Genomic DNA, 15,543 nt, shown 5'->3' on the forward strand with positions numbered 1-15,543 from the left:
TAGGTACCTGATTGGTACAGTTAAAGTTAAATTTAGAACAAGAAATAATGTTATAGAATAATTACATGTTTCAGACTAGTGGGATGAAATAGTTTGTCTCGCTGTATGTATTATTGCTGCCTGTTTACAATAACAAGATTGTCTTTCCATTCGAGCTGTAGAGGATGGAAGCAAGCTTGGTAGCCCCCAGGGGATTCAGTGGAAATAAACCCTGCTCACTATTCATTTTGCCAGGTGGTTTAAAATAGTTGTCTTTGCCAGTAGCTGACCAAGTCCTTTTCAACTTACAGGGCATAATCTAGACTTTAATTATTAGTTCAGGAGGTCCTAAAGCAAAGCTTGTAGTTTAGATGGCACATAGTTTTTCACTTAGCAGACATTTCTTTGATTAAAAATAGTTTTCAAACTTTGGACTGAGTTGAATTTTCCCTCATTCAAAGAAACTTTTGGTTTCATAATTCTTGATTTGTCCAAAGTTTCCTTTTGAAATCAAGAAGGGAAAATTTATTGTAACTTCATTGCATTATGGTCTTTGAAATGATTTGAAAAGATGATCTTTGATACGTTGATTGTGTTGAACATAAAATTTACGTTAGGAAATTTCAAGAAGACATTTAAACATTGCAAAGGTGAGAGTAGAGGGAACATATGAGGATGAATGTTTGGTAATTATAATTTATTTTAGTAAAGATGGGGAATTATTACTGTAATATATTAAGTTAGTATATATTCCAAAGTCACTTCTAGAGAAATTATGCAAAAGTGCTTTTCTTAACATATTTTCTGAAACATGCCACATTGCTGCTCATGATAATATTTAACATAATAACAAAAAGTAATTTTCCAAGATTAGAATTTTAAATCACACCAAATATTCTTTGAACATTCACGTAATTTTCTACTGTATCGATAAATAGTTCTTTGATTTCTCTGAAGTGGTATAACTTAGAAAAACTTAGTGTCAGTATTCACTCATGTCCTAAAAAGCCTTCTTCAGATACTTGGTGTATCCTCTTTTTCTATAAGACCTGTTAAATTTAAGCTAAACCTAAATTGATGAATGTTTCATGATCACCAGATTAACAGGTGATGTTAACATTAAAGAGTCCTCAGTATGACAACAGTTTGTTCATAAAAGCCTTGTTGAGCTCCAGTTTCAGTTCTATACTTAACTGTCTTCCCCTCTCTGCTCTTAATCAAATTTCTTGTTTTCTAATACTGAATACCTTCCTTTATGCCCTCTCATTTTTAAAAACGTGATTTCTTCTTGGTTTGCAGTACAGTTTCTTCTGTGCTCTTATTTTGGGTAGAATTCCCTACACTGATTATGGTTTAACTAGTGAAGTTAATTGAAACTTTGCTTCTAGTATAGTGGTTTATATTTTAGGAAGCAGTGATTACATACCATTTTGACAACATGGTAGAAGCAATGGATAAGCTCTAGAACTTTTGACATTAAGAATTTTTTGTGAATTATTGGTAGTCTGTGCATTAAATAAAATATGCATTATTTTTTCCTCTTCTTTGTTTACAAATCTTTTGCTCTTGTACTTCCTGGTATTATGAATTTAATATTTGCTAAAATTTGTACAACCTATTGTTTTTAATATTTATATATAAACGCTTAATCATTTTGCAATGTTCTTTTAAAGACTGTAAAGCAAAACATAAGCATCAGATTAGTATTTGCAGTTACTGAAAGTATAAATAAAAATGGCAACAGCTTTCATAGGAATATTATTTCCAAAGGAATTTTCATGATTTTAGTCTAGTAGGAATATATCACTCAGAAGGCATTGAATATTTTGTCACCGAAACATGATCAGAAATGAGCACCTACCAGAAGTTTGTCTGCACAAAGAAATGATCTAGACAGCAAGCATTCTTGTTAGAATAATCTGTTTATACTCTAGGAAATACGGATTTTGATTAGTAAGGCTAAAGTCGTTTGCCTGTGCCTTTAGTTCTTTCATTTATGAATTCATTCATTGGTCCTTTCATCAGACCTAGGATGTTGATTATCATATATTTTATATACCCTCTTTAAAAAAGTAAAAGTATTGGTTGTTACTGTGAGACAATTATAAGTATATAATTAAATCACATTCCAATTTCAGATATTTTAATAAAATGTAAGAATATGTAACTCTTAGAATGCCGAAATGTGGGTTGGGAGTATAGCTCAGAGGTACAGTACTTGCCTAGCATGTGTCATGCCCTAAGTTTAATCCCCAGCACCACCCCCCATCAAAAAAAACTGCTGAAATATAGTATTATCAGGTACCTGCTAAGTGTGTAAAGCCTGGAGGAACAACCCAGGAAATTTCTTAAGAACAATAACAACTATAATTATGGATAGCACTGATGATAGGTAGTACTTTTTGTATCAGGTTGGTTATTAACATTTACAAGTATTAATTCGTTTTATCCATCTAATACCTTTACCCTATTTTCAAACCAAAGAGCACAAAAATGGTTAAATACCTTACAAGTCTCACTCTGGTTATAGTCATATTTTTTAATACAATGGCCATGCTTTTAACCACTGTATTTGGTTATAAAAGTTTAGCTCACATAGCTTGTGAACAAGTTGAGATACTATAAAAGAGGCACATGTGTTCTCATCTAATAAGTTTTTATGGAAAAACAGAAATTTTTTGGAATTACGTGGTTTAAAAAAATGGATTATGGTTCTGTGTGTTAGTCAGCTTTCTATTCCCTGTGACAAAATACTGAAATAATCAACTTTAAAAGGAGGGAAGGTTTATTTTGACAATTTTGGAAGCTTTGGTCTATGGTTGGTTGGCCTATTGCTTCCAGCCTATGGTGAGGCAGTACGTCTTTGGCAGGAATACAGGGCAAAGGAAACTGTCTCATGGTGGATGGAAAGCAGAGAGAGAGAAAGAGAGAGGAGAAGCCAGAGTCCCATAATTCCTTTCAAGGGCATGCACTTTAGGACCTAACTTCCTTCCACAAGGTCCCACAGCCTAAAGATTCCACCATTCTTAAATAGAGCCACAAGATGGGAGCACACCTTCAACACATAGGTCTTTGGAGACATTAAAGATCCAAACAACAGCATTCTCTGTGGCAATCTAGTCTTTAAAAGCATGCCCCCACCTTATCAGTCAATTACATGTTTGTGATTCCTTTTTGTCACACCATACTTATTCTCTAATAGAGTAGTTCTTGAACTTGTTCTAAGAAGACTGCATGGGTACTGACCAAAAGGAATTATTTTGAACCAGATGTGAGTTTTTTACATTTAAAACTTCTTAGCAGTTCTGATAACCATCATTAAAGGAACTGGAACTGTAAAATTAACTGGAATTGAGATTTGTAACTTTGTATTTTTAGCTCTTTCTTTTAGAGCGAGCATCTGTTTCATAGTCCTCAGAATCTAAGAATGTACTTTTATATCAAAATAACCTGCTTGGAACATCCTAACTGCATAAAGTTACCTTAACAATTTTTGGTTTTGTATCTTGGTTATTTTGCTACAATTGACTTTTTTATTCATATTCTAAATCATACTTCTTGTTTCTTTTTTACAAAAGCTTTGGTATCTTTTTTATTTTAATATGTTCCTATGTTGTCTATGTTATATTTTATTGAATAGTAGGTAGTCTTTCTCTGGTAATAGAATTTCAGGAATGCAGGCCTCTATACCTAGTACCTTATTTTTCAGTAGTATTACATTGAGCAAAACATAAAAATAAATACATAAAAATTAAAGGTGGTACCAGTTGGTATTCTGTAAGAGGCATGGCTTTATGGACTTATAAAGGGCAAGAAGTTAAGTGAGATCTTAAGATTTTTGGTGGTTGCTACAATTAGGTAGAAGAGGAAAAAAGCAAAGCAAATAAGAAAGGAGACAGATAAACTAAAGAGGTGTGGTAGGAAGCAAAGTGGGGTCAACAACATTTCTCCTGGATTGCCCAAAGTTTCCGTGATGTTTCAGATGACAGTTTATATTTGCACTTGCCAAAGTAAACCTGTTTTAATGGTGTCCTTTGACCATGTTTTAATGGTATAATAGAATAAAACTAACAAACATGGAAGTATATTTTAGCTCTTTAAGAAAATCAGCCCTTTACTCATGGTAAATCATTATTAGCTTATAAGCTACTATAAGAATTCTCTTATGCCCCCATGTATATGCTTGGTTAGCACAGGCACTGAGCAAGTATTTTCATGGCCATGTGTGTGTCAGCCATCTATGTTTTTATATTTGTATAGAGTCATCCTTGAAATTTTTATATTGATGATCATGCATGACCTTGTCCTAGAAATTTAGTGCTACTATATAATGGATAATTATATGTTTATTGTAATAAAATTGTTTTTAAAAGTCATAGTTGAAAATATTGAAGTAGCACAGCCTTTTGTATGTTGTTGTTGTTGTTTAAGCTTATTTTTACTTTTCAGGTCACAGTAGACATACTTCCTATTAAATAATTCTTTTGTCTTCCCAGTGTCATACATTCAGTTTTCTTTCTTCCTGTCTGGCCAATCTCATCTAGCCAATCTCCTTTGCTTTACTTTAAACATTGATTATCTGAGGTTTCCATCTGTCTGTATATCCTCCTCTTCATCTATACACTCTTGTGGTGATGACATCCATGCCTGTCACTACACAAGCCATCTGGGTGCTGGTGATTCCCACTTGAGCAGCTCATTCAGGATCGCCCTCAAGCTTTGGTCCTGCAAACCTGATTCCTAACTCCTAGCTTTCTCTTAACCCAAGGGTGTCTACTTGTGCATGTCCATGCTACTCCATTTGAGGTCACCATTCTCTCTTGTGCTAATTCAGGTAACATCATGATTGGTGCTTCTTCCTATCTTCTATTACACTATCACTTTCCTGCTTAAAGCCAGTAGTAGTTTTGTTTTTCCTTCTGATTGAAGTTTAGACTTAGTTAGGCTTACAAATCTTGGGATCTAATCCCTAGTTACTTTTCTAATCTCATCTCCTTTTCCCAATTCCGCACCTCAGTGTTTAGGACATAGCAAAATTTTCAGTTATCTTAAATACTATTATGTCATGTGTGCTTTTGCTTCTGGACTGCTGATTTCTCCACCTAAAATACTTTACCTCCACCTAAAACACTACCGTCTATGAAGAATAAAATACTTTATTCTTTAATAAAGATATAGTCCTTAATGTGACTATTTCTTAAGCATTCTTAAGAGCTCAAGTTTGATATCTTGGGCATTCTGTTATCTACCCCAGCCCCATAAATTTGTATCTTAGCCCTCTGTATGTATGCCTTCTATATCTTCATCATTCCCATCATAATACTTAATACATGGGGTTGTGTTTAACTGGGTGCTTATCAGTCTTCCCTACCAAACTCTTAAGTTCCTGGAGGGGGAAGTACCAGGGAAGGCATCCTTCAGTCTCACTTCTCTTTGGATGCTTAGTGCCTTTCACAGTTCCAGGCACATAGTAGGCTGTTGGAATTGGATATGTAAATTTGACTTTAGAGAAGGGATCACCTTCTCTTTTGACATTGAAAATGTACATAAACACACATTTTCACGTCCTTTCTTGATTTGTATGTTTTGATCTGGCCCTCACAGAAGTCCGGTTGGCTGCTATCTCCACCCAAGATCACATACATACATACATACCTGTACACACATACATATACACATAAGGCACAACTTCAAGTACAGAATTTGATAGAACTGTAGTTTGTGTGTATGTTAGCCATGGTTTTTATTTAAACCCATCTTAACAACATTCCAGTAAATTGCCCTATTTCCGTTTCCTAAATTAGTCTAAGCAATTAAAGAAGCCACATTTACTTGTAAAACATCATGGTTTTGATATAATTTGCATTTTATTCCATAAAAATGTCATTTTCATTTTCTGTTCAACTATAAAGAAAGTACTGTTGAGCCACTGTGTACTCATAGAATGAATGTAAGCTATTTTTCTCTACAGTCGACCTAAAAAAGCATGTAATTCTGATGCTGCTTTTGATGAGTTGTGGTTATATATTCTCTTTGTAAAGTTAACTGGACCATTAGGAGATCAATCCCATGCATGACCTTGGCCTCATTGCCACTCCACTGAAGGCAACTGAGCCCACAGAAAAAGACAGAAGATATTTCATTATTTTTACTCATCAATTACTCCTAAATATTAGACTGTATTTGCTTTTGTGCTGCTTTGGAGTCTTCCCATGATTGACTCCTCAACATTCAGACTCAAGTGAAATGCTAGTTCCTCAGAAAGGCTAGTGCAGTCCACTAAGAGAGGTCTAGTGGCCCTTTTATTGTCTCCATTTTACCTGTTTGCATCTCTAATTATTTTAATTGTATATCTTTTTTTTCTCCTTTCCATGTAATATGTATTTACTGAATGTGGAATTTGTCTTGTTCACACTGTTTCCTCAGTAATAGAACAGTCTCTAAAAGTAGTAAATTTTCAGTAAATATTTGTTGGGTGGCAGACTATTGTTGTAAAATGCTTAACTTTATTATTTAGATTAGTAAACTTATTATTAGAAATTAACTTCCCTCAAAATAGAGTTGACATCCATTCCATGCAATAAATTTGTAACATGTCTTCCCCCTTAATAACAGTTACCATTTAATTTATGACATATCTTTGGTACTTCAAAATAGTTGCAAGTCACACCAACAAATATTAATACTCTCTTCACCACCAAGGGGGTCAAGTGGCTTAAACAAGATTTCCATAAGTAAACTGTCGCTGGGTCTTCTAAACCAGATAGTTTTATTGGTGTAGAATCCAACATATGTGCTGCTGCTAGTTTAGAAGATTCACAATAATTCTTAAAACAAGCTGCTTGGGCTGGGGATATAGCTCAGTTGGTAGAGTGCTTGCCTCACATGCACAAAGGCCCTGGGTTCAATCCCCAGCACCAAAAAAAAAAAAAAAAAAAAACTAAAACAAGTTGCTTTTTTTTTTTTTTAAACATCCCCAAGTCCCGAAAGCTATCTTTAGCTCTATAACTATTCTTTTCAACATTAACCTAAAATCTTGGCTTCTGTTATAAACAGTAAAAGTTAAGATTTGACTATTTTTTTTTGTTATATTGGTGATATTTAAAATAACGTTATATATTCAGTTAATGGTAAAGTCTATTATAGTGTGAGATAAAGTATATAATTAATACCTTCAAACACATTTCTTGGGGGTAGGGGAGTGGAGACCAATCCAGGGAGGGTTAGTAGCCCTTTTTGTTTCATTTTCTTAGGGCACTAAAACATGAGACAAGGCAAAGCTACCCAATATTCCCACTATGTGATACTATCCTTATTACTATAGTCCTTCACTGCCTTTCCTTTCATTGACTCCATCTCTGTTCTCAGGTCTGTGGAAGGTTTTGGTTAATGATATCTGTCATCAGAAATGTAAAATGCTTTTCAAACTGCTCAGTATAGACCACATTGCAGTTGCCAGTGAGAACATTCTCTGGAATCTTTTTTGGTACCTTCAAGAAAGTAAATGATTACATTTACTTTCCCAAAGTACATATTACAAAGTAAGCAATTTGGAAAGTGAAAATTGTTGAATCCATTTGTCATTTATTCCAACAGTCTCTTCAACTCTGCCTGCCTCAGTATTGAGATTAGTAGTTAAAAGAGTTAAAAACAACAAGAGTCTTTCAGTAATCTACTGTTCTCCTGTCTTCCTTCTTTGATATTTTTCCTGGAATAGACTCTTACAAAAAAACAAGTTGAAGTTAGGACTAATATGGTAAATTAAAAGTAGTGTTATTCTTGTATCTCTGACCCTTTCCTTGACATTCTTAAATAGCCTAAGGGAAAATTTGATTGGTCCCTGCTGTCTGTGTTGTTATGCTCCAGAACATGTATGTGTGTGCACTTTGCATTAGATAACTGGATATATCTGGGTTTGGCAGGATCAACAGGGTTAAATTAAAGGGGTGTGCTTGATGGGATGAAGGAAAGACAAAAGTGTTGTCTAGTCACCTCTCAGTCTCCTCCATTGCTAATTCTGCATTCCAAGAAATAAAAATCATGTCCCACCGTGTGCCTTTTCTCTTAGAGTGACAATAGATAGTCAGTCAATAGCACTACCTGTTTCTTAAAAGAAAGGTCATTCTAAGTTTCCCAGTATTGTGACTTGGAAATTGTTTATCAGTCAGTATGACAGACATTTTAGTAGAAAAGCTTTTAGAGGTTGTGATAAGTTAACTTTCCATCAGTTGTCAGCAAGTGAGGAGGGAATACTATAGACTCCTCAGTGATTAGGTATTCAAGGTTCAATAACAAAATCAAATTGGCAGATATCTCTCTGCATGTAAACTTCCCTCATTTCCAGAGAGAAAGCATCTTAAGTAAATGTCAGGGAAAAGTTTATCCCAACATAAAAACCATCAAACTATAATCAGTTCTGGTCTGTATCAGTCTACAAGATGGCTTAGATAGTATAATAAAAAGTAAGCAATTTGGAAAGTGAAAATTGTTGAATCCACTCGTTGTCGTCCTAAAATGTTTCTTTAAAGCAGTACACGTGTTTTTCAGTAATTTAAGTTTTGTATACTTTGGTCTAAAGCACAATAAACATTTTTATAGCATCTTATGAATTAGAATTTAAACTGTAATGAATTAATGTTTAGAATAAAATAGGTATTTTCACATGTAAGTAGTAAAAGTGTTCATTGAAATTTGTTTCCTTTTATTAGGCTTAAGTGGAAACCCTGCAGATTTAGAAAGAAGAGAAGCAGTGTTTGGAAAGAACTTTATACCTCCTAAAAAGCCAAAAACCTTTCTTCAATTAGTATGGGAAGCATTACAAGATGTCACTTTAATTATATTAGAAATCGCAGCCATAGTATCTTTGGGCCTTTCTTTTTATCAACCTCCAGAAGGAGATAATGCACGTAAGTAAATGTGGGTAGGGGATATGTGTGATTCCAGTTTACTTCCATTCATTTACTTCATATATTACCATAGCCAGCCAACATTTATTAACTGTGTTATGTGCTAAGCCCTGTTCTGAATACTTTAAAAGTGGGTTATATTATTTCAGATAATTTTCACAATAACCCCAAGAGTTAGCGTCACCTGCATTTTACAGCAAGGCATAGAGGTTATTACATGTGAACATTTCACATGTATGACATTGTACTATCAGGGTTTTTAAGATTTTTAGGACATTATTCTATTATGAAATAATTCCAGTTTTTTATTTTCGAATATTTTGAAACTATTGTTATGAAAGCAAAATTCTATTCCCAAATCCATTACTTTTCAAGTTCTTAAAAATATTTTGTTATATCCGTGTTAACGTATGTTGTTACATACATACCTTGTTTGCCATTATATAAATGTTTATTTTACAGATTGAACTTTCCTTATCTGAAATGCTTGGAACTGGAAATTTTGAATTTCAGACTTTTTTGGATTTTAGAATATTCATAGATACATATTAGATACCTTGGGTAGGGGACCCAGGACTAAACAAATTTATTTGCATTTCATACGTACCTTTTATTCATAGCCCAATAGTGATTTTATATAATATTTTAATAATTTTCTGCATGAAACAAAGTTTCATGATGTAGAATTTTCCACCTGTGGCACCGTGTAATCGCTCAAAAGGTTTCAGATTTTAGATTTTGGAATTAGCAATGTTAGAGTTATAAAATGTATCCTGACCAATGGAGGAAATACACTGAAGAATGGGTGGATCTGCTTTAACTTGTCATTATAAATTATTTTGTTTGCTCCTGTCTTTTTATACCTTTCATTTATCTTTTAAATTTCTTCCTTATATATCACAAGATGGATTTCACCAAATATTTTTGTTTGGGGAGTTTCATTCTTAGTACTTTCAAGCTATAGAGAGTTTAATAAATATTTGGTAATTCTAAAAGTTGGCTTATGTAATCACGTGTCATTCCTTTGAAGGTGTGCCTAGTGCTGATGCAAAAATTTATTTTTCTAAAAAAAAAATAAAAAATCATCCAAGCACATAATAAGCCCTTAACAAAGGTCATCCATCAGTATTAGTTACGACTGGAGTGCAGGAGCTAGCTAAAATGTTTCTGATAGACTCAAGCAAGGAAGATCTAATCTTCATGTTATCCAGGAGAAACTGAGGCTCAAAAATCTTAACTAGAATACTGTAATCCATTCTTTTTTTTGCTACCTTGATTCCCACCTGTCTTAAATCATCAATAAATGCTTATAAGTTTAAATTCATGAAAGGGAAATAAATGTGAATTGTGCCTGATTGTTAAAACCCTGGAATGCTTAGTCACTGAGCCACACTCCCAGCTCTTTTTTAGTTTATATATATATTTTTTATTTTGAGACAGGGTCTCATTAAGTTGCTTAGGGCCTCACTAAATTGCTTAGGCTGACTTTGAACCTAGAATCTTCCTACGTCTGCCTCCTAGGCCACCGGGATTACAGGCATGTGCCACTGTACCTGGCTAAAACATATTTTTTTCTTTTGGAGAAAGTTGGTTACAGAATAAGCTCGTCTATCAGAGATCCATGTAGAGCAGCACTGTTGACGTTTTGTGCCAGAAAATTTTTTGTTGCCATGTTCATCGTACCACCTTCCAGTTGAGGAAACCAAAAATGTGTCCACATTTTATTAGGTGTTCTATAGGGGGCAAAATTGCCTCTGGTTGAAAATCACTGATGTAGATGAGATTTAGGCAATGCTCTCTTGTCATTATTGAGCCAAATTATTTTTCTAACTTCATTTATTCTTATTAAATAAAGTTTATATATTTTGCTATTAAAAAAGTTAGGAGAAGAGATGGTTCAAATGAAGTAATATTCATGGAAAAAATCCCACTTTCTAGAGATTTATGGTATACCATTTTTTAAAAATATTTCCTTCCAGATTTTAAAAGATGGGTTTTATGTCTGTGTGCTCACATATGTGACTAAGCATGCATAGATAGATGTGGGAGATGTATAGATATGTCTGTTGATCTGAAAAGTGAGGTCATACCAGGTTTAGCAATGTAGAGTTGAATTTTTCAGTTTTCCATGTACCAACGGTCACTGTAGAATATTAACAATTTGTATTTTAGAGTTGAGTGAGTTGGCAAATTTTCAAGAATATCTTTACTTTCAAATTTTGTTCAAAAGACTAAAAGAAAACTAAAGAAAATGATTTTCAGTGGAGTGGAATTCATTACACAACAAGGTCTAGGGCAAATCTTTCTGGAATTCAAACTACTTCATTTATAGGATGTACTTGATGGCTCCTTCCCATATCTGTTACCAATGCTGGCATCAGAATCCATCCACTGACAATCTAGAATTGTCAGTGTCATAAAGCCATTTTAAAAGCTCAGAATACACTGGAAGTTTTTACTAAAGCATAAAGATATTTTTGCTCCATTTCATGTTGAAAAGTTAGTGTTTGCACTTTATTTTTTTAATATTTGTAAGAATACTGCATATATCTGCTTTTCCAATTATGTTTTAACACTAAGCAGTAATAACTTGCTTAAAGAAAGGGCATATTTGTAAATCCCCAGTCATTGAACTCTAAATTATCAAAATTTCTTGCTAATGGTTGGCATGAAAATGTGCCCACACCATGTACAAACCTGTGATTGCTCATGTTTGCATACCAGTGGTTCTTGACATTTTGGTATCAGGGCACGTTTGGACTCATGGTATTGAGGACTATAAAGAGCTTTTTATTATGTGATTTATTTATAGGTATATAGTGCTAAATAGAGAAATCTTTAAATGCTAATGTGTTCTCACAGAGTGGGGGCTTGGTAGCCATATAAGGTGATAGACATGTTAATTCACTCATTATGGTAATCACTTCAAAATGTAGATATGTATCAAAAGTGACATTGTATGCCTTAAATATATGAATTTTGTCACTCATACCTCAGTAAAGCTGAAAAAATATTTATCAGTGCATTTTAAAATAAGCCTATTATAGTTAGTATAGATGAGTAGCATTTTGATAGTAACTAACTATCCTCGTCACCTCCCCAAGTAATGAAATTTTTAAGGAAATAATGAAAAAGGTGGTGGTGTTTTCTACTTCTGTGTCTGTATTTAATGTCTGGCTTAATTGAGAGCTGGGTTCTTCTATCTCCTTCTGAATTTAATGTGTCACATTATCTCATATAATGTTATCTTTGGAAAATTCTATTACACATCAGTGAAAGATAAGGCAAATAATGTTTTAGTGTTACGAAGAGTGAAGATGAAAATTAGGTTGTGCATATCAATATATACACAGGGAAACACTTTGGTAAAATAGATTTTTGTTATTGTATTTGTACTTTTTAACTGAAAACATTAAAATACTTTTTTATGTGGCTGTAAACTAATATTTTTGTAACTTTGAACATGGTGTTATTTTCTTTTTTTCTACAGCTCCTCTAAAAATTTGTAATAGTCAAAAATAGGAAAAGGATTCAATTTCTATAAATATTTTGCTACTATTTCACTATCATTCTGATCTTATCTATATAATATAGAGGAGTGCCATATATGAAATGAAGTGTGTCATTAATTTGTTTCAAATTCTCTTTTGAACTATTCATTCATTTAGTGATAAATATGCATGTGAGTTTTAAAACTGAAAATTATGTAATTGTCATACGTTTTCTTCTTCTTAGCCTCTGTTACATTGATCTTTAAAACTTTTTTGGTTAATTACTCTTATTAGTAAAAAGTTTGAGCACATGCCTCTATATTACTTATAAGTTTATGTACAACTATTTTTGTAATGTATTTTAAGCATATTCAAAAGTAGAAAATGGATAAAAAGGTTTAATTTTTTTTAATAGCTGTAAAAAAGTGTCAAGCCTAATTTGATCTAAGTTGATTTACTTCTTAACTTGGTTTTATCTTTCACAGCTTAAAAGAAACATATATTTATTTATCCAAGTTGAAAAGTGTACTCACTTAATCATGATACTCATTCTCAGTTCATCTATCAATTACATGAAATTTTTTGTTGAAGCATGACAGATTCCATCTTCTGATGTCAGTTGGTTCTTGCACATTATTATAAAATATTGTTTTTTCCGTTTTTAATAAACTATATAAAACCCACTTATTGCTTCACTTGGATAATATTTTAGCTGTGTTTTCAGGTTGATGAAAGTGTTCAGTGTGGCATTTCAGTGTTCATCTGTTCTCAAATCCAGACTTGCTCTAATTCAGAGTGTTACTGTTAATCTCCTATCCTTTTGGTATGGAAAGGATGAAGAAGAGTTGTCCTTAAGCTTCCTATGTTTAAAAGAAATGTAAACAATAATTCTCTTAATTTGTTATTATATACAATGACATATGATCCTTCCTTAAGCTTGAAAATAATTAAAACATAAGTTGCAGTATTTGAGTTGACCATCCGGCTCTGTAGAAAAGTTGCTTTATACCATTAATGACTGAATCCTACTGATAGTTCTCAGGATACTTTCTGTGGATATTCATCTCTCTCTTCCATTTCATCCCCTGTTGATCTTATAATTATGTTGCCTTCGTCTTAAAACTGTCCCACTTGCGTCTCCCAAGATTAATCTTCAGTTAGCGTCCTCATACCCAGGATCTCTTCTTCAGTCTCTGCACACAGTTCTGGAACATGCTTATTCATTGCTAGTGTCACTTATTTACTTATTCTTCTGTATCATTTTTCCTCTGCTTTGTTTGTCCAACCAGTGACTTTCAGGCATTTCAGTTCAGTGGAAAATAACATTTACATAGCAACCCAGAAGAATATATCCCATCAGTTGATATATATAAACAGCCAGAGTAAAGCTTCAAGAAATAATACTTAAAACTCTTCCTACATCATCCTTATTTTTTTCTGTTTCATTTTTCAAAGTATTGCTTGTGGGCCACTGAATTGATTTTAGACTCACAAGTACATTATAGCAGAAAGCCCAAAAACCATCATTCCATTTTTCTTCGCTGTATTGACCCCCACGGTTTTGGGGTTTTATAGGTTTCCATCCCCATTCTTTTCTGAACTCTTTTTCTGACATACAGCAATTGTACTGACTTTAATCTGTCATTGAAATCCTCTTCCCTTGAGTCTATATGGCTGGTTCCCTGTTAACATTTGACTCCTAGCCCAAATGTCACAGACACCTCAGAGGGGCTTCCTTAGTTCATACAGCCTCTATTAACCCTCCTCATTTCATAGCACATCAGCATGTTTTATTTTCTTTGTGGCACTACAGATCTCTGAAGTTAATTGTTTGTTTCTTCATTATTTGAATTTGTTATATACCATCCCTACCTACTGGTCTGCACGTGAAATCCATGAGCTCATATGTTTTATTTACTTCTCTATCTCGATCTTCTAAGATAGTATCTGGCACCTAGTAGGTTCTGGTACAGTTGAATAAGAAGTAGCACTTTGCACTTTTTTTTTTTTTTTTAACAAATTGAAGGTTTGCGGCGACCCTGTGTCCACCAAGTTACTTGGGTATTGGCATGTACTCACTAATGTCTCTGCTCACATTCTTCTGGGTCCCATTTGGTAATTTTCACAGTATTTTAAACTTGTTCATCATCTTATATCTATTGTGGTGATATGTTATCAGCGATCTTTGATCTTACTATTGTGCTTGTTTGGGGGTACAACAAACCACAGCCATGTAGGACAAGTGAACTTAGCTGAAAAATGTTGGGTTCTGATTACACCAGTGGACCATGCCCCCATTTTTCTTTCCTTCAGGCCTTCTTATTCTCAGGCAATAATACTGAAATAAAACTAACTAATTCTTCTACAATGTCATATAAATATCAGGTGAAAGAGTAGCATGTCTCCAATTTCCAGTCAAAATCTAGAAGTGACTAAGCTTACTGAGGAAGGCATTTAAAAACAAAGATAGACTGAAAACTAGTTCTTTTTTGCCAAACGGGCCAAGTTGTAAATGCAAAGGAAAAGCTCTTAGGACAACTTAAAAGTGCTACTTCAATGAACATACATTGATAAGAAAGTAAAATAGTCCATTGCTAATAGGGAGAAAATATATAAGTGGTCTAGATAGAGGATCACAACATTTCTGTAAGCCAACGTCTAATCTAGAGTAGGGTGCTAATTGATTTCAATTCCATGAAGGCTTAAAGAAGTGAGGAAACTGCAGAAGATAAATTTGAAGTCAGCAGCAGTGGGTTCGTGAGGTTTAAGTAAAGAACTCTTTTTTGGGGAACATGTAAGTGTAAGGTGAAGCAGTAATTGCTGATATAAGCTGCAACAATTTGTCTAGAAGATGTAGCTATAATGATTGATGAAGGTGGTTACACTAGACTACAGATTTTCAGTGTATGTGAAACAGCCTTATCTTAGAAAAAGATGCCATCTAGGACTTCCATAACTAGGGAAAAGTCAATACCTGGCTTCAAAGTACAGGCTCACTTTCTGTTATTGGCTGATGCAGCTTGTGACTTGAAGTTGAAGCTAATGCTTATTTGCCCATTTCAAAAATCCTTAAGAATTATACTAAATCTTTGCCTAAATGGCAGAACATCTGTTTATAAAATGATTCTTGAATATCTTAAGACCATGGTGGAGGCTCACTGCTGGGG

At 33.7% G+C, this 15,543-nt stretch overlaps 1 protein-coding gene across 6 annotated transcripts in view; it reads left to right on the forward strand.

The window, feature by feature from the left end:
• Atp2b1 (ATPase plasma membrane Ca2+ transporting 1) overlaps positions 1–15,543 on the forward strand; it is a 109,825-nt gene that overhangs the window by 46,320 nt on the left and 47,962 nt on the right. For all 6 annotated transcript variants that reach the window (XM_048804130.1, XM_048804140.1, XM_015482948.2 and 3 more), the window contains one exon: positions 8,688–8,885. In XM_048804130.1, coding sequence (XP_048660087.1) covers positions 8,688–8,885 — 198 coding nt within the window. The remainder of the gene's footprint in view (positions 1–8,687; positions 8,886–15,543) is intronic.

Source organism: Marmota marmota, unplaced genomic scaffold (assembly GCF_001458135.2).
Source record: "Marmota marmota marmota unplaced genomic scaffold, marMar, whole genome shotgun sequence".
In the NCBI taxonomy this organism is placed as follows: domain Eukaryota; kingdom Metazoa; phylum Chordata; class Mammalia; order Rodentia; family Sciuridae; genus Marmota; species Marmota marmota.